Source organism: Talpa europaea (genome assembly GCF_964194135.1).
Source record: "Talpa europaea genome assembly, chromosome: 1".
Lineage (NCBI taxonomy): Eukaryota > Metazoa > Chordata > Mammalia > Eulipotyphla > Talpidae > Talpa > Talpa europaea.
In genome coordinates, this window is record NC_140073.1 from 28,223,151 (window position 1) to 28,243,649 (window position 20,499).

At 37.1% G+C, this 20,499-nt stretch overlaps 1 protein-coding gene across 1 annotated transcript in view; it reads right to left on the reverse strand.

The window, feature by feature from the left end:
* The window catches only part of LUZP2 (leucine zipper protein 2), a gene marked incomplete at both ends in the record, with an annotated part of 299,358 nt that extends 279,220 nt beyond the window's left edge, over positions 1 to 20,138 (reverse strand). Inside the window, one exon of the mRNA XM_084237174.1 lies at positions 20,077 to 20,138. Coding sequence (XP_084093300.1) covers positions 20,077 to 20,138 — 62 coding nt within the window. The remainder of the gene's footprint in view (positions 1 to 20,076) is intronic.
* Positions 20,139 to 20,499: the final 361 nt, after the last annotated feature.

Sequence of the window (20,499 nt, forward strand, 5' to 3'; positions counted from 1 at the left end):
GACTATTATTATTCCCTGTCTTCTGACAAAAACTGTTATAAATTCTGAGATTGAAGGCATAAGTATTAAAGAAGATGCATACTGCTGTGTAAACAACAGGGAGCAACAAGTTGGCCCATGTCTTTCTTCCACTGCATGTTCTTTAATGTTCTCCCAACAGGTATTATATCCTCACGATTAAATTAACTATCTGTACATACTTGAAAAGCTCTAAGCAGGTATTCTTAACTATTTAACTATTCGAAACAGATTCCTCTGCAGTATCTAATTTATTTTATTTCATTTCCAGTATTTCATTTGGTGATGATCACAAATCAGTGGTCAAAAATGTGCATGTCAACTACAAGACACTTTTAACACCATTTCTCCAGAAACATATTTTATGACACTGGAGTCTTGAAATCATAGCTTTGCGGGCTTAAGGGATGTATCATATCCAAAAGGGAAATCTGAGTAGCTAAAGAAAGGCACCATCTGTTTTGAATTGCAAAACAGCTGCTCCCTCATTGCGATCTGCTTTACTGGAACTAGAGTTATTAAACTTGTAATTCCAAATATATCTATATGTAATTAAATGAAATGTGGGGATTACTATGAAAGTTGTCTCATTACTTTTGAAAAGCAAGTTGGGCAAAGACAAGTTGATTCATTATGTAGGCATAATACAAACTACAAGGTTCAAAACCAACTTTTCTTTCTTTCCCTTGAAATGTTATCCTTTTCTCCCTCCTGAAAGGCACTGCCTTAGAGACTGTTCACCTAGAGCCCTTTCATTGTTCTTAAATCCTCAAGTATAATTACAATGTTATAGAATAGTCTGCTGACTTAAAGGCTTATAGAAAATGGCCGTGCCCGGGGCCTCCTTGGTGGTGCAGGCGGTTGAGCGCCACACTGTGAAGCTGTCCAAAGCCTCTGTGGTGCAGGTTCGATTCCGGCCTGCCTGGGAGAAACCCACATGGCACAGCAGATCTCTCCTGTCTCTCCTGCTGCTCCCCTCAGCGGTGTATTTCATCAGTCTGCCTGTTCTGTTCCCTGTTCTGTCTCTAGTGAATCCTCTCACCCTCCCATGCATCTAGCCTGTACCCCAGTTCTTGTATAAATAAATAAATCTGTAAAAAAAAAATGGCAGTGCCCATTCACAGAGATCTTAATTATAGAAACACACACCTAGGGAAGTAAAACCTTCTGACTACTTCCAACATTGTTTCTCTTTCCTCTACAACTACAGAGTGGCCAATTGTGATATAGACTGAGCTGGTATATCCACTGTTTTGACTTGATTGCAATTCTAGAACACCTTTGGTAGTGTTTGCCATAAGCACCAAGTCAAATATAAAAGTATCTGGAACTCCAGCAATCTTTGAGAAAAATATACCCAGTGATATAACACAAGCTCAGAAACAAAAACTTCTATAGGTAGCTCAAGAGATTAGTTTAATTACAAGTGTTTGATAAGCTATTCTGATGATGAGAATTGCCATGAACCAAGTGGAGAGATAACCATCCAATGTCCTGAAGAAGAGGGTGGCCCCCAAAATATCCTGGTGATACCCACTCATCGAGAAGACAAGTAGCTATTTTAGAAGTGAGATGTGAAAGCAAGAATAAGAGGACGAGGTGTATATAAAACTCTCCTTCAAGGTGATCTAAAAATAATATAAGGAAGGCCAAATATACCTACAGTTATAACTAAGAAAACATATGAATTATTCAGGCTGAGGGCTAGGAAAAAAGAATATTTTCTTTTACTGACCCAAAGCAGAGATGTTATTGTGATGAACAACCTACTATTTAGATGCTATTCAATAAACAGAATTTGGGCAATTAAGTCGTACTATGTATTGAATGACTCATCCCTTAACCAGGACAGCCCTTCTTCCTACTCCCAATGAAAGCTCATTTGGATTGTGGTAAAAAGCCCAGGTCCTTAACATTTTTGCTCAAAGACAGACATGGGTCTAAAACCTACCTGAACCACTGATGAACTGTAAAATTCGTAAAATTAAACTTCCTTATGTTTCAGTTTCTTCATCAGTGAGATGAGAGTGATAAAAAATAATCTATGTTATGAAGATGCAAGAGAATAGAGTTTACCTAAAACCTAAGAATTTTGATGTTATTGTTTGAATTACCTGATCATTATGTGGCCACCCATGTGTATTTCCCTGCAGAGGAGTAATCCCATGATGGAAAAACATTAGTATGTATTCCCAGTGAGATTTTATTTCTCCTCAATATCATTACTGGAAGTTTAGTTTACATATTGAAGGACTCTTACAAGTTTAGTTAATTAGTTTTCTATGGATTTGATTCATTTTGAGATACTGACAAAAGCCAAAATTCTGAGCATTCAATTGTATGCTTGATGATTATCCAATCACAAGATTCCCTAACTCTGGCCTGGTCCTGGACCAGAATATACATTTGTCTATGCATCATTGTACCATACCTCTTCTCAAAAGGAATAACGAACACAAGAAAATATGGCCAAGAGGCAAGATTATACTTTCTAGTCCCCTTTCTATTAGGAAAAGTTCTATTAGCTATTAGCCAACAACTTATTGAATTTTAAGTTTATTTATAAGACTCTTCTGTGCAAGTTTAATAATTTTGCAAACTTTTGTTATATGTAATCTCCTAAATAGGAACACACAGAAATAACACCTGATTTCTACAGCAATGAGAACCTAGAAGTGATGTTCAAGTGTAATCATAGACACAAATATCTGTTTCGCTCATTTTTCAATTCTATCTTCCCTTCATGTTGACAACAGTTCCATTTCCAAACATTCCTTTCGGTCATACACTATTGAGTTTTAGAGTAGATAGCAACATTTTTGTAAACTGTGATTCATTTAATTCTGTTGTATTCATTTATATATTTAAATATTCATTTAATTCCATTGCATCTCAACAGCTGTCTTTTCATCAGATTTCTCCTTGTGAGAGCCAAATTTTCAAAATCCTCCCATTCAAATGCTTCAAAATTAAAGATCTTAAATTTTATAGATTTAATAAATTGCTATACTACTTTAGAAATCACAAAACTATGAAGCTTCTGAAATCAGATGACAAACTAAGGAAACTAAAGAAATCAGGTAAAAATAGTGAAGCATTTTTAACTGCCTAATAACAATACTTGCCACTGCTATTGGTATACTGAGTTAGTAGAAAGGAATAAGATATATTTCGGGTCTGAGCTGTCAATATTTTCACATTTAAAGCTTGACTGAAATGAACATTTCCCTGATAATTGTATTCACTTACAAACTGAAAACAGATAAAAATATTTTCCTGAAAAAATGCAGTTGTTCCTTTCTATTTTTTATAAAGTACATATTGTTATTATAAATTAATGATATTGAGGAGAAATACTTTACTAAAATCTGATGTACATCTCTGCATATCAAAACAATAGACAAATGCATTTGCAAGAAAACTGAGACATGAGAATACAACAAATTTCAATATGTGAGTGAAACTGTGTCACTTCAGCTGTATCTGGTGGATGCAAAAACTTCTGCCCTAAGGACTTTCACATAGACTGTTTTAGAGGGCAAATTTATAGATAGGTCCTTCTGTTCATAGTCCAATCCCAATTCTGGAAGTCTCATGTAACCCTTCTTCAATTTTGTGTTTAATAGACTTAGTCACAAAGTGTCATGAATATATAAAAACAATAAAACCTTGAAAGCATCTTCCATTCAAATCATTGCCATTCTCCCTAAATCTACATCTAATTTCCTAGACCTTCTCAGATTACATATTATAATATTCTTCAACGAAGTGAGGGTCTCTCCAAAACTCAAGACTCTCAGAATAAAGTACTGGAGTATTTGAGGAGTTATGTTAGCAGTCCTTAGGGACAATTTTAGTTCAACTACAAACAAAGAGAAGAGGGTGAGATGACTCTGAAACCAAACTAGTTCAAGAAGTGACTCTCTAGTAACTGACTAGCTCTGAACTGTGACTAGCTTTGAACTAAAAACAATTAGTGGAAAGGTCTGGAAGAGAACAACTCAACAGATTTGCATTAAGATCCCATATCATCCCATGATGTTTCAATCAACTTATTATTCATTCTTACAACTATATCATGGACACTCAATAAACATACCCTTTAATCATTTGTAGAAAATTTCTCTTAAATTTGTTTTAAGGAGGAAGCATATACTGCACTCTCCTCTAATCAAGGACATGACACTATCCTTAAGTTTTCTCGAGTTAAATCACCTCTTCTCTCAAACTATCATCATTTATTCTTTTTTTAATGATTTATTAATGCATACAGAACTGGGGTGCAGGGGGAGAGGATTCACCAGAGACAGAGTGGGGAACAAAACAGGCAGACTGACTGAAATACACTGCTGAGGGGAGTGGGTGGGGTGGGGGACGGGTAGACAGGATAGGTCTGCTGTGCCATGTGGGTTAGCTCCCTGGCTGGCTGGGGATCCAACTCATCCTGCAGTGACTAATGATCTCTTGATAGTGCTGTGTCTTTAAGAATCAAATTCTCATCCAATTAAGGTAGTTGGGAGGTGGGGGTTACTTTGCCACAGCTCGAAGGAAGTCAGGAGGGAGTAAGAGATGAAGGAAGATTGTTTATTTGATCAGGGTCTCAGCTAAGGAACACTTACTTATTCTGAATCCATTCTCCCTGTGTCACTATACTCTCAGTTTCACTATGAATAAGAGACTCACCATCACCAGCTTATTCTAGTTCTCTTTCTTCCAGTTTGTGTTGTATTTACTTTTATGGCCAGAAAACACAGTACAAAACAAAACACAACCTTTAATAGTCATTCTCTGCATTCAGTGGAGGATTTCTCTACCACTGATGCAGGCCCCTCTCCGCAAACTCTAGCCCAATGTCAATGATGCACCACAGGCATCTTCTATGGTAACTGTGTTCACCACTTAACTTTAAACTATTCTATTCTCCAAAGGTCTTCCCCCACCATCCCCCATGTGCTCTTTACAAAACTCAGCTGAGCAATCTTTACTATACTTGCAGAATGCACTAAACTTCACACACCAAAACACTAAATCAATTCCACTCTCACTTGGTCTTCCACTTAGCAACTATCTGGCAACTCTTATTTTCCCAGCCTATAACCTTTTCATTGCTCCTTTGGGGTAAATACTCTCCACATTCAACATCTGACAGGTTACAGGTAGACAAAAGCTGGTGATTTCCTGAAAGAGCAATTCACACACACACACATTCTGTCAAAATTTAGTCTTTACTTGATACTAACAGGATTCACTGACTGATATTCCATGATAAAACCTAGACTTCAGAATTATGGACTAGGGTTCAAATTCTTCCCTGAAACTTACAGTAATTATATAGTTTTCTTTCCATGTAAATGTTTCTAGCTGAGACATGATGAAATCTTTTGTAGACTTGAAAACAGCAAAAGTGAAAAAGTAAGTTATATCTTGTTTAAGGTAGTATAATTTTTATGATTTTTATTCAGCATATTATCAAATATAATTTTCATTCTTTTATCATTAAGAGAAGTTTGTGGTGTTGGCTTGTCTTCATTGCTTGAAAGAAAACCATGTTAATATCAGCTTCTCTTTTGTTAAATAAAACAATAAGCAAAGAGACTGAGAATAAAATTATGTGAGATAGGATAAACTATTAGAACCAGAAAGCACCTGTTTTGACAAATCAAGCTGTATTTATTATATAAAAACTAATGTTGAAATGTGTGGTGTTAGAAAGGAAGTAAGAATTCAGTCACTGTGGATTCTTTAGCATTTACATTTATGTTAAAGAATAATGTACACTTTAAAATAACCACCCACATTCATATTCATTTTTTTTTTTTTTCAGAACACTATAGGAACCCCATGCTTATGACCTCTTTTGAGGTTTAAGAAAAGATTGATGTTGGATTGGCAATAAAACATATAATGGAAGTATTGGTATATACTTTTTATTTTTCCTTTTGTATTGATTATGCTATTACATAGTAGTATCTGTGCCTCTCTGGTGGCACAAGGGTTAAATTGTCCGCACTATCAAGCTATCACCAGCCATGGCAGCATGAATTTGACACACACACACCCCCCCCCCCCCGCCCCGGCCAGGGAGGTGATCCACAAGGCACAGCAGACCTCTCCTGTCTCACCTGCTGCTCCCCTCAGCTGTATATTTCAGTTGATCTGCCTGCTCTGATCCCCATTCTGTCTCTGGTGAATCCTCTCACCCCCTGCACCTCTGGCCTAGACCCAAGTTCTTGTATGCATAAATAAATAATCTTCAAAAAAATAAATGAATGAATAAATAATAGTATCACTCTTGACAATGTCCAAGAGCTTCACTTTATACATTCATCAAATGAAGGCTTGAAGTAGAAACTAAAAACCCACTGGAACCCAAGATGTAATGACTCTAAGTATGTTTTAATGTTCATATCACAAATACTTGGCCATCATCACTGGCTTTCTTACTGTAACTACCACATATCCAGTAGCCCTACATGGGCATAAAGGCAAAGACTGCCACAGAGCAGAGAGCTGAAAAGAGCCCCCCATGTCACATTAGGCACAGTGCAGGAAGTCTGTGATCCTTTTAGAGATAAACAAGCATCTCTAAATTTCTTTTAAAATAAAAAAAAAATTGTTTAAGTATATCTGATATTAACATATCCATCTTTATATCAGTGCAGCCACAAAATATTATTTATTTCTGTATATGTCAGTGTGTGTAGTTGAAAGGGGAAAAGTACCTTAGGCCTACAAAATTTATAATGTAGCCCTACTTGCTGATCATGGAAAATCATCCAGTCCTGCATTCCCTATGTTATGTGAGGAATAAGTAAATTATATCTTGTTTAAGGTAGTACAATTTGGAGTTCTTTGAGCATACCAAGAAATTGAATATTAGCTGATTAACATGGTAAGACTTACAGAGAGATGCTCACGTTGGCTTAGGGAAGATACACAGAAGGCCCAAACCATGTGTGACAATATAAGTCATGCATGGGGTATACAACACCACATTTAACTCCAACTGGCTGGCAGCTTCTGACTCATCTTTCCCCAAAAATCTAACCAGGTTGCTTTTAGTCACTAGACAGTTGGTTCTTTTTTTTTTTTTTTTTTTTCCAGAGGCACAGGAGCCAGCCACTATGCTGCATGCTGTGTTCCCCAAAATTCACATCATGAAACCCTAACCCACTAAGGGGTGGTTAAGGAGGTGGGCCCTTTGAGAAGTAATTAGGCCATGAGGGTAGAGCTTCTTAATGAGCTTAGTGCCCTTAGAAGAATTGACAAACTTAATGTATTATTTATGTATGTTGTTATTTATAATGCTACACAAGCAAAGCATGTAAATAGGCATTATAATCCAATGTTACTTCAATTAAAATAGGAGAACTACTTTAATAGTGGAATGAGATGAATGCAAAATAAAATTATCTCACAATCATGCAAGGGGAAGACCTCAGTTTGAAAACCAGAAATCATGCTTGTACTAAATATTGGCTCAGCTTGCACCTTGATATTGGACTTCCCAGTGCCCAAAACTGAATAATAAAAATTTGTTGCTTAAAGTACCATATCTATGTTGCTTTGTTATAGCAGCCCAAGTAGATTAAAATGGCACAACTCTGCTCCTTTATATTACAACTTTCTAGGTAAGTTTGTTGCTGTAAAAGCATAACTCTGAATTCTGGGTCTGGGCCACCTAACTGTGTAGCTAATGATTTCCTCATTTATAAAAAGACAATTCTATTAATTGGTATATAAAGTGATGCAGAAATGTATGAGCATGTGTAATAGTTGAGATTTCAATTCTATAAAAATATCAGATGAAATGTCTACCTCATTCAATGCCACCTCCACTTCAAGTTTATCCATAAGACTGTCTTTAATATAATGTCACTTCAGTAAAATAGCATGTAGGAGAAATGCCTCCTTATTTTTCAGGTTCAATTCTCTTTAAAGAGGAAAGTGGACATGCAGGAATCACTGTGCTGATGAATGGAACCAAGATAATAATAGTGTTACTAAATAAAGCCTATTTTTAAGGAAACATTCTCAGAAAATGGTTTATATATATGTTAAAATTGTTTATGCACTCTCTATATGTTATATATTATATATATACATGCATATATAGCTATACATATATATATAGTTCTCTCTGTAATTATTTTGATATGAAATCAAGTCTTGCTCTTAGAAAGCAATTCTAAGGGGCATGTGTCAAAATGAATCCCTCATATCTAGAACAGAAATATGAAGGTAACAGTACTTCGCACTTCACACTGCCATCTTCTGACTGTCAATGGAAGTGCAGTTCCAGGAAAATAGCAGTACCTAAAATTCCTAAGGAAAATCAGGTTGCTATTAATAATTATTATTTGCTCAGGCTTCAAGAAAGACTCATTTGAAATTATGAGTCTGTTGCCTTTGATATCTGCAAAAGTAAAGGTGACACTAAGTCATGTTGTGAGGTTTGGGGCATAGAAAAAGAGGCATAAAACTCCCATGCACTGGACCCCTGGTTCATGTCTCCATGTGGGTGTATACACAAGACTATTGTTCGCATGATCTTCAACAACTCCTTTGTTTCCCAAATGCCTGGACACCACACATTTTTCTGTTAAGACTTATTGTGTGACGATCCCCACCTGAGGCTGATACCTATGAAATCAAGTATTCAGTTCTATATCTACATTTTAATTTTGTATCTTTAGATATAACTTCTCTAATCCTTAAAGTGTGATGTACTGTAATGAACTATAGAAAAGTAATCTTAGGGTAAGTTGTAGTACAATTCTTACATATGGAAAACAAGCAATAACCTTAATAATTATAAATTTAAAAGCAGTCAAAGTAAGAGTCCAATCACCTGGGAGCTGAGACAGCTACCTGGAATCACACAGGTAAGAAAGTGCCGGCCTGCAATTAGGACTTAGATCAGTATGGTTCCTACCACATGTCCCCAAGTCCCACACATAAAATTTAGGCACCATTTAAGGCCAGGCAATAGAACATCACATTTCTTAGTTTTCTTTCACAATAGAAAAATAAGATACATTATATTTTCAGATACAACTTTTTAGAAAGGATCTTCTGTCACCTTAGCTGTGCACTTAGGTATACCTGAGTAGAAGCTACAATTTTCATTCTTCCTGTCACTTGTATAAGTCAGAACCCATGAAGGGGACTGCAGAAAGATAAAGATTTAGGGTCATTAGCATGCTTTACCTTATATTCTAGGAGGTATGAATGCACAGAGATTAAGAACATGGGCTCCAAGGATAGCTAGTGTTTGAATTTAAACTGTACTGCTTGCCTGTTTATAATGCTGGGAAAGTAATCTAAGCCCTACGTGCCTTAGTTTCCACATGCATAAAATGGGAGACATATTAGTAATGACCTCTCACATTTATTGTCAGGATCAGCCTGGTTTAAGGTGGTATATAATTTCTAGCATCTTTTGTTATATGGATTTTGAATGGATTTGTTTGTATATATTGTGAAATGATTACTGCAATGAATCATCATTAAATTATATGTTTCTTCCAGAAGAACTAACTGATCATGGCTGAGAGGAAAACAATGAGGCAAACTGACTGGCATGGCTATACATTCTGTTTAATCCAGAAAAATAATTCAAAATATGCTTTTCCCCTTTATAAAGAAAAATAACCAAAAAAGTTGCTTCTAGTGGATTCAGAGAACAGAACAGGAATGATCTTTTTTTTTTATTTTTGCCAGATTAATCAGGATTTATACTTGTTATACTTTTATACAGGATTTATACAGGATTTATACTTAATGTGTTTGAACATTTTCTCAGACCTTTGTAAAAATGTATATGAAATCAAGAATTGTTTTCATATAACATGACTGACAGAGCCTAGCATATGATACTCACTTACGAAATTTATTTATATACAGTGTGAGAACAGGTGTGATTTCCACCAAAACATGACCATCTTTCCATGCTCCTAACTTCTGCAATATCCATGCTGAGTCAATGCAAAAAAAGGTCAAAGTATTCCAGATTCTACAGTCCTAAAAAATGACACCATTTCCAAGCTTTCACCTACATAGCAAGCACCCAAGGTCCACATTAAAATTAAAATTATTTGGCACCTTCCTCAGACAATCAAATCAAATATATCTAGGGTACTCTGATTTAGATATTCTCAGGGATATACTTTGAGAAACAATAATGATCTGAGAACATCCACGAGGTTTACTTAGGAATATTTTAATTAGCTGGCAAGTTTTTAGATTTATAATGAAAGCATCAATTTGGCTGGTCTTCAAACTAATGAATTCCTTTCCATGATTTATCTTAAGAATATTCTTAATGTATCTTATTCCACCTTGTGAAAATATACAGTTATTTGCCAACATGGTTTAGTTTCAGTCTCCTAATTTGTATTATCAGTTACTGTTTTTCTTGATGTATTATTTATAGAGATATTAGAATCTGTAAGTAGTTACAGTTCCCTTCAGTGCACAATTCTTAAAAGTGATGAGCTAAGATCAGACCACTTTACAGTTGGGATATAGTGAGCTAACCATTGAACAGGTCCTAAGCTCAGTCTCCTGAGTTTACATACGTAAGTATATGTTGCAAGAAAGTAGGGGTTAAGTGGCAGAAAGTAAGAATGTAAGCATACTGTCACGGACATAATTAATCCTCAAAAAGATTAATCAAACTTGTAACTTACATGTGTATAAAATGACCAAATGAATTGACAGACCTATAATACATAAAAGGGATTTAATATATTTCAATATTTTCTAAATTATAGTGTCAGAAAAAGAAATCTGTCCCCAGGCCTCCCCTGGTGGCACAGTGGTTGAGCGCTGGGCTGCGAAGCTGTCTGCAGCTTCTGTAGCGCCAGTTCGATCCCAGGCCACCGGAGAGGGTCCCACATGGCGAGCAGACCTCTCCTGCCGCCCGCTGCTCCCCTCAGCAGTGTATTTCGTTAGTCTGCCTGTTATATTCCCTGTTCTGGCTCTGGTGAATTCTCTCACCCTCCCATGCTTCTGATTGTACCCAGTGCTTGTATAAATAAATAAATCTTAAAAAAAAAAAATCTGTCCCTATTTTATGTGAATTCATTTATAGAATGAACTCACATTTCACTTTGTAGTATCTAAAGGAAAAAGCTCTATGTTTTCAACAATATAAAGCTTCCTCAACCATATCTACTTCTTGCCAACATGTCACTTCAATTTTTCATGCATTTCCTTGCTTCTTTTATAGTTCTGAAGGTTTTCCACCCCCTCTTCCCGGCCCAATGTTAAGGGCTTAATTTTCTGCAAAGACGTGAAGTGAATGAATACAAGCATCAGAAAAGAGAAAATTACCAACAAAATAACAAAAACAGAAAGGCTAGTGATTGGGACTTTCTTTCCCACCCCTGCCATCTTTGTCCATGCACACGGCATTCAAAGAGCCCTCATGTGATAGGTATCTAATTTTCCTCTCCCTTCTCATACTCTTCTCCAATATTTTGTGGAGGTCATAACCAATTTTACCCCATTGTGAGAATCCTTAATTGCAAAGTCCAGAATATTCAACTTGTCAAAAGTCTTGTTGGCTTTTATGCTTTTCTAGCTTAACAGGCATCTCTTTGATCTTGCTATATTTGAATTTGAAAAATATTTTTAAAGCCTTTAATGGGATATTATAAGTACTTTAAATGTTTAACCAAATATAATTTAGAGGTTTTGGACCCAAACAGAAGTCAGGTATGTTCCTAGTGCTTTTCTTTATTTTTTCTTGACAATCTCTTTGTGAAATGCAAGTTCACTCTGGTATGGTAAAATCACTCTGAACCTTCAATCAGACAATGTGGACTGGTACTATACTGAATTATAGTTCTCTGTGTTAGGTACTGTTCTTTATATACATTAACTTATTCAATTCTCTTGACAAATTAAAAGAGAAGCAACTTTTTATTGACCAAAAAATTTGGCTAAGATGTTAAATGACATTTCTAAAATCATATAACTAGTAAGACTGATCCAAAGTCTGTTTGATTCCACAGTCTTTGGATTTAATCTATGTATAAGGATAAACATTCCCTGAAACCATTATCCCATTATTCAGTTCCTCACTGAGTAAGTGCTTCTAGATGTTCAGGGTATGTTTTAGTTCAGTATCTGAAGGGTGGGGAATTAGAAAACCTCACAACTCTTTTGAGGATAGGCTCCGTAAGTCATAAAGAAGCACATATTTTATGTGGACATGAGATGGAGGTTGGCCAAAAAACCACATTAACTCTTGCCAACATCTTAGTTCAGCTACAAGAACTACTTTGGAAGGCAGCAACTCAATGAGTGATTTTTGTTGCTTTTTTTCCCGTAAGGATCATTCACTAGGCTCAATTTCCTCCACCACCTGCTCCAGCAGAATCTTATCAGAAATTAAACCATGATTTTATTATTTTGGCTTCGCCAGTCAAGAGGTTTGAAATTCATTTAAGGAATTCATATCTTTTGATTTTTAATAAAATCATTAAATGAAATGTTGATTGTGTGAGGTTCCAACATAAAAGTAAAGTATGTTGTCCATTAAACAATGCAACACACTTTCACCATAGGTGAATATATAAGCAAATGTCTTACTAGGAAATACATTTACAGGAAATAATTTTGAGGAAAAATTCCCAAAGGTACCAAAAATATCACCTTGTAATGGACTTGAGAGATCAAAAGCAACTGGTATAGGTGTCTCTCTTGAGAGGCAAACTATGTGCAAAGTGAGAATTCATTAATGATTCTGCTTTGGGCTTTGAAAATGACCTGGAGTCTTTTTCTAGGTCAGATCACTCATCAAAAAACAACAAATGGTGTTCAACAACTTGTTACTGCAATTCCTCCTAACTAAATTTACACTCCACAAAAATTAGAACAGTTCTGGGTATATTATAGGTACCCATACAAATGTGGCTTCATTACAGAAGATAAATGTCATGGAGGGCAGTCACATGACAAAATAGAAAGAATGGAGGGAGTCTTGTTGTTTCTTATCTAGGGTTCTATTCTGTGGCTTTAGACAATCTCAATCACTCTGGACCTCAGTTTTTTTTTCACCTCTAAAATGAAGGGTTTTGGACTAGAAACAAAACTTTGTACACACAGCATGTTTCCCTAGTAATAGACTCTTTAAGTACACTCAAAGAGATTAAAACACGCAAAAGCACCACCAAACAAGTCAGACGTAATTGCAATGCAATCACTACCTATGGTATAATGATGTCTCCTAGTGTTTCATGAAAGCATTCTGGAATCACAGCGTTTATTTGGTTGACCTTCACCTTGTGTCTGAACAGAATGGTTTACTTTTTATATTTCCTTGCCTCCTATAATCATGAAGCAAAGTCTTTACATGTTTTAATCAACTTGAGCCCTTTCTCTGATATGTACTAAATATTATCTGCACTTAATATTATCTGTCTTTTATTTTTCCTTATCATCAAATCATACCCTGTTCTCTATTCCACTTGGCTGACTGGGTCTATACACATTCACAAATAAACAATAATCTATGGCAAACCATACACGCACACACACACACACACACGAAAACAGCTTTAGAGTTCTAGTCTCAATGAGTTTGCATATACTGTAGCATAAGCTCTTCATAGTTTTACCCATGAATTTCTGACCATAAGTGAAATATTTCATGGGTTAAACTATGAAGAGTGTATGACACCGTATTTGCAAACTCACTGAGACTAGAACTCTAAAGTTGTTTTCAAAACTAGTTTAGTTTAACATCCCCTTCATGTTATGATTCTTTAGATATCTAATACTGGGACTGCTTTATCCACAGTTTTTAAATTGTTCTCATTCATAGGAAAAAAAATCTCAACATTACCTTTCCTTACCTCAGTTTTCCAAATGTGTGCATCCATTATACATTGCTACTAGATGAAGTCAATTAACAAGCAGAAAATAAAGTTGTAGAAACTTTTATATTTACTCTGCCTATGGAGTTTGAAATCATCTTGAAATCATCTGGCATTGATTTGATATTAAGATTCATGCACTGTAAACTGAATTAAATTTTAAATAGATAACAATGTTAAGTAGCTACATATATACTTTTGTATTAAAAATCACCTTCCATATGATTAAATTAAAAACTATGCTTTTTCACAGTGTAAAAAAGTTGAGTTCTAGTCTCAGCACACAGCATGGTCCAGGCATTTTGCCACCAAAACCCATTTGAAAAGAACCAGACTAATTACCAGTGATCCTCATTACTTCTCATACGTCCTCTCTTTTTTTTTTTGCCAGTTCTTTCATGCCTTTGGATGATGACTCTGATTCTTGTTAATTTTGAGTCATCCAATTTATTTTTATCCAAGTTTTCATTTATTCTCTTATGTCTAGATCAATCACAGATAAAACATTTCACAAAAATAACAACATGGTAGTGATGGCACAAGTTACTCTCGCTGAACACTTACAGTGTCCCAACAAATATGTTGGATTCTTCTAGATGAACCATTCAGACTTTACCACAACCCTTTCAATAAGTTTCTATGAGAGGCCCTATTTTCCACACAAAAAACTGGGTAAAGAGGATAAGAGGCTAAGACCGCATAGCTGGCCAGGGTTGCATGGTTTTAAAATTGACAGAAAATATCAGATTCTTCACAAACCTTGGAAAGCAGAGGTGGATGAAAACACCAGATTCTTGACAAACCTTGGAAAGCAGAGGTGAATTCTAAAGCCCCTTAATAGGCATGTTCACTCTTTCTTCTATTCTCACTTAGAATTTTGTTAAAACATTTGCTTTTGTTATTTATCCAACTGACATATATATATATATATATATATATATATATATATATATATAATTGTTTTGGTACATGACTAGATTATGGGAACATGCATTTATAACATATTGTATTATCTTGATAACTTGTGCAATAACTGAATCATTGCAAGTACTTTCAATGTGTGACAAGGAAAATATCAAAGTCATCTACCCAAAGGTTATAAAGACAGGATCGAAAGGATATTTTTGAATTTTCCATAGAAAGAAACTTAATATTAAAGTAAAGTATGTGGGCCTCCCCTGGTGGCTCAGGAGTTGAGCGCTGGACTGCGAAGCTGCCCACAGCCTCTGCAGCACTGGTTTGATCCCTGGCTGCCAGCGAGGGTCCCACATGGCGCACAGACCTTTCCTGCCACGCCCACTGCTCCCCTCAGCAGTGTATTTTGTCAGTCTGCCTGTTCTGTTCCCCGCTCTGGTGAATTCTCTCACCCTCCCGCACTTCTGACTGTACCCAGTGCTTGTATAAATAAATAAATCTTAAAAAAAAAAAATAGGACCTGCTGTCCTTAAAAAAAAAAAAAAAAGTAAAGTATGTTTACTCAGGCTACTTAAGCGACTTAGCTTTTTTTATTAAAGGTATTTTCCTTTAAAAGTCATGTTAAAAACGGGTGTATAGACACACTATACACAATCACTCTAATAACACACGAGAAAAAATAATTTCACTAGAGTCAAATACTCCTAGGTGGCTGGAGTGACTTTTGCTTCTTGGTTGCTAAGTCAAGTTCTTCCTTTCAATTATTTGGAATTTGGTTTGGTATGATTGTACAGTCTAATCATAAATGCTTGAAGATCCTTTTTCTTCAGTTACAATGCAAATTTAACATACAAATATATTCTCCAAATAAGTCATTTTTGGAGAATAAGTCATTAGAAATAAGCCACTAAGTCCCAGAATTGACGTTTGAAAAGTCAAAACCTTTGCTTATTAATTTCTTAGTCTAGAAAAGAGATTTCTCTAATTTGATGACACAGAACAGGACAAGTGTTATAATAGATAAATAAAGGAATGTTCAGAGTTATAAACTTATATGTGAGAATACTCAACTGTGGATAGGACTTGGGAAAACAAACCCACCTTGTCTCAGACCAATTAGGAGTATTTACAGTAAGACTGCTTCCTACATCAAATTTACTCAGCAATCAAAAAAGATAAACACATGCAGTTTGCAGCAACATGGATAGAGGTAGAAGGGATCATGCTCAGCGAAATAAGTCAGAAAGAAAAAGAAAAATACCTGATGGTCTCACTCATAGCAGGAATTTAGAAAACCTAAATAAGGGACCAGGAAAAAGACTAATTAATCAAGGTAAAAATCAAAACCAACAAGCAACTATAAACCAGAAACATACTACGGGGCGGGAGGCAGGGAGAAGAAGGATTAGGGTCAAAATAAGGGGAGAGGGGTGCAATTGTATGGGGAATATAACCAAAATGAAAATTCATACATTTTGCAAAAATTAAAAAATGACATAAGAATTATGTAAAATAAAATATTAAAAAAAATTGGTGCTGGGCCTCCCCTGGTGGCGCAGCGGTTGAGCGTTGGGCTGCGAGGCTGCCCGCAGCCTCTGCAGCACCAGTTTGTTCCTTGGCTGCCGGCGAGGGTCCCACCAAAAAAAAAATAAAATAAAATAAAATAAAATTGGTGCTGCTTCTTACGTTGTTACTGTCATTCTTGTTTTCCCCTTTTATCTTTGTTTTTCTGTCTATCAACTTGATGCTGATGTGAAAGTACAGAACAAACAGGAACCTGGGACATTTTCAATATAAGGTATCATGTAAAAGTATACCCCAGTGTAGATATGTGGTATAGCTCCTGATGAGAGGACCCAGGAGACACCTTTAAGGTGACTCCCGTTGGGAGGCCTATAACCGACCATCTGCTTAAAGTGCCTACTTGATGGAAAACCACCAGCAGTCAGTAGACCTTCACTCCTCCCCTGCCATGTTTCTCTCCCCATTAAGTCATTTAAAACTCAATAAACCAAAGGCATCAAGAGTAGAATCAAAGCATATAGGCACACAGGTTCAGCAGACGAAAGCACAAGCCTTCTCCAGCACTCCATGGGTCCCTTTTCACCAGAACTTCTAAAGATTTTTTTTCACCCTACTCTTCCTTTCAATACCTATACTACTTCTTTCTGAAATGAATTGCTGGCTGCCTTGGAATAGCAATTTAATACTTCCACAGAATGAGGCTATTTAAAAAGAGTCACCCTGCTCTGAAGTTATTAAATGTACACATGTTTGCTTTCCTGGACTGTATTTATTTGCGCACGTGTTAAATGGATTTCTGTATTAGCTACATTATTCATAATATTAAGTTGTTGTTTTCTTTTTTGAAGCTCATAGGCACTTTCTAAATAGGAGATAATACAGGAAATTAAACAGCTCTTTTAACTGTACGGGTTTACCAATGAAACAGAGAACTTATTGTGACTATTGTAAAAGGTAAATATTTAGCATCCATGGGGGTCACTATGGTGGTAATTATGGCATCTGTGTGTTCCAGATTCTTAAAAGTGCTCCCAAAAAGGAAAAGATAAGAACACACAAAAAAAACCAGAAAGCTATTCAAAATTTCATATTTAAAATGCAGAATTAGAGTTTCCATCCCTGTGGAAAGAACATGATTATATAGTAATTATCTTGCTCTAATTGAAGTATTTGTTTTTAGTGAACACATACCTTTACTTTAAAACAAAACTGAACTTTAGACTAGAAAGAGAACAGCAAGGTATTAAAGCGCTATACCTAGGGAAAGAGATGTGGACGCAAATATTTTTTCTCAACAATGAGTCGGAGATCCACATTACTCACATTGGAAAAGATCTTGACAGGACAAGTGACGTCACCCAATGGCTGTAGGAAACTCTAGCAATTGCTACTTTCTGTTAATGCATTTCATGTGGTCTCAGCACCTGAAATGCCATTTGCTTCACATGCAGCACATCTGACTAAGAAACTAAGTTAGCATGAGTCTTTGGCAAGAAAGCCTATTGTCACAGGTGGCCATGACCGAACCACAGTTTTTCTCAGCGGGGCAAGGAGCTCACCTCTACCAAAACAACTGTTCACACAAACATCTTCAGTTTAAGGTTCTGACCTGCATATTAACCACATGCCTATAAAAACGTAAGTTTTACAAGGCGGATGTCCTTCTGTGAGAGTTCATTAAACATATGCATAAAACATAATCTCTTTATGCAAAATAACATATTGATAGTACCATATTCCTTTTCAAATATGTTCCCCGTCGCAAGGCAATCTGGTATCTAGTGAAAGTAAATTTGCTACAGTCTTTGCATTAACTAGATATGCCACTGGTTACGAAAGTTTCACCTGTTTTTAATCCCAACATGCTTTGGTGAGTAGGCAAGTAGGAAAATTCAAGGACTGCCTGTCACAGTTTTCATGAACAATCAACACTACAGAAGTTATATATCTAAAGTAAACTGGAATGATTTATTTATTCCAAGATTGTACTATCTTTTAAAAAATGATCCCTATAAAAATTAACACTTTCATAAAAGGAAGTACAATGATTCTTTGTCTTTGCATTATGTAACTAGCATTAAAACTTTGGGAGCTAGAGTCTACAGAGCTTTCTGTTCACTTAAATATCACCGTCCTTAAAAAGCAAATGTACTTTTGTACTCTAGAGATTCCCTCTTTTTCAAATCACTGTGGGTCGAATTTCTATTATGTAAATATTTGTTATTTTATATATAAGTTAACAGCATCAACTTAAGTGCCCAAAGCTTGAGCTTTTCCTTTCTCTAGAAGTCTCCACAAGTAATTATTAAACTGCAACACGAGACTTCAGAGTGGATGGCAAGCCACTTCTAATATACGATGCATGATTTACATTGAATTTAGAGTTAAGCACAAATATTAAACTCAGCTCTGTGACTGGAATAAGTTATACTAGTGGGAAGCAAAGTGATTTTCTTTAAAACCACCTACATTTTGCAAACTAAAGGGAAAAGCGACCTTTAGAGAAAATAAAACACACAACTCCTACTTCCTTTTAGTCTGGGAAAGTCACCTGGGGTTTGTTTGCAAGGAGAGACTAAGTTCATTAACTACTGGGACTAAATCAGACAGTCCTCACATGAGAGGGAAAATTTAATTACAGGAGCCCCAAAGAGGGCGTGTAGATTATGCATCCTTCTTAATTTCAGAATAACATGTGGTCCTCTCCCTCCATTCCCCTTCATTTTCCACAGATGCACAATCAGATAATGTTTCCATTCACACAGATTTGAAAAGCTCTTCATCCTGTGTGGGTTATTTTATTTTATAGTAGCCAAGGGAAAGCGGTGGCTGCCAATATGATGTTAAGTGCATGGGAAATAAAGGCTCAGTCCTGGGCAGTCAAACAGTCTACCTTTGTGCTGCTCTTGCAGAGAAAGAATACAAGCCCATCACCAACTTTGGGACTTGATCAACAGAGGAGAGTCACAAAACTCTTTTCAACCAATGCATTTTAAAACGCCTCTAAAAATAGCTCCTCTGTGCTGGGCCTTTAAGTCCCATCTATGGCCAGTGACGGAGTACAGTACTTAATTGTTTCTGACTAGGGTCTCTGCATCAGCACTCTGAGAGTGTCTTCTAACTTTTAATCGCCTCGTGTGCTCTTTAATTAGACCTGTTCACAAGACAGCCAAATGAAAGTGCTTATCACTCAGCCCACTCACACCCTTAACACAGGCCATTTCCCAAGTCCTAGGAACTTTTGTGCAAGGCTTACCATCTTCCAGATCACTCCTAATTCTCCCGTTCCCTTTATCTTAAAATCAAACACACTTAGGGGTGGGGGAAAGGAAAACTCTGTGGTTATTATGAAAGCTCCACTGTAAAGACACTGCCCAGTAACGTTACCTTCCTTGTCTGTTTCTTTCTCTCCTTGGTCTGTTACCTCGTGTTATCTGTTTTGCTATTACTAGGGCTGGAGGGAAACGTGCTGTCTCTGGAAGGGAAAGCTAACACTTGGTCCCCTCGCTGCGAAGGGCACTTTTCCAGGGGTTGGATAACTAGAAAAGGGCTCTCATCTCCCAGAAGGATTTCAGAGCCCGAATCACAGTGGGGAGCCCCTCTAACTTAGGCAGGAAATGCAAACAGCAGAAGTGACCGCCCTTGGTCCCCACTAGTGCCCGGCACCAGGAGTAACCTACCGTGGGCGTGAGCTCCCCACCTCGGCTCAGGTTCCTCTCGCTCCTGGACTCACCTGGTGCTGAGGACGAGCGCAGGCAGGAGAGACAGCAAGTAGTGCGCTGGGCTGAATTTCATCCTGTCGCCTGCCGGGGTCCTCCTACCCTCGCTGCCTTAGCTCTCCCTCCTCCTCCCGGATCCTGTCGCCCCTCGGTGCCTGGTTCTGTCCCCGGCCGGCACCGAGTCCTCTCCAGAAGCGGACGCAAGGAAACGGACAAACCGACGGACGCCGCGCGAAGGCAGGCGCTGAGAACGAGGAGTATCTTCGGGAGTGATGTCACCAGCGAGGCGAGCCCTGCCCGGGATTGCTCGGCCCCGCCGCTCCCGAGCCCGGAGGGCGCCTTGTCAAGCGCTTGCAGGAGGATGTGCGCGGAGAGGGCGGGGGTTGCCCAGAGATGCCCGCACGCTCAGGTCACCCGGCTGCGCCCTGGTCACCCGG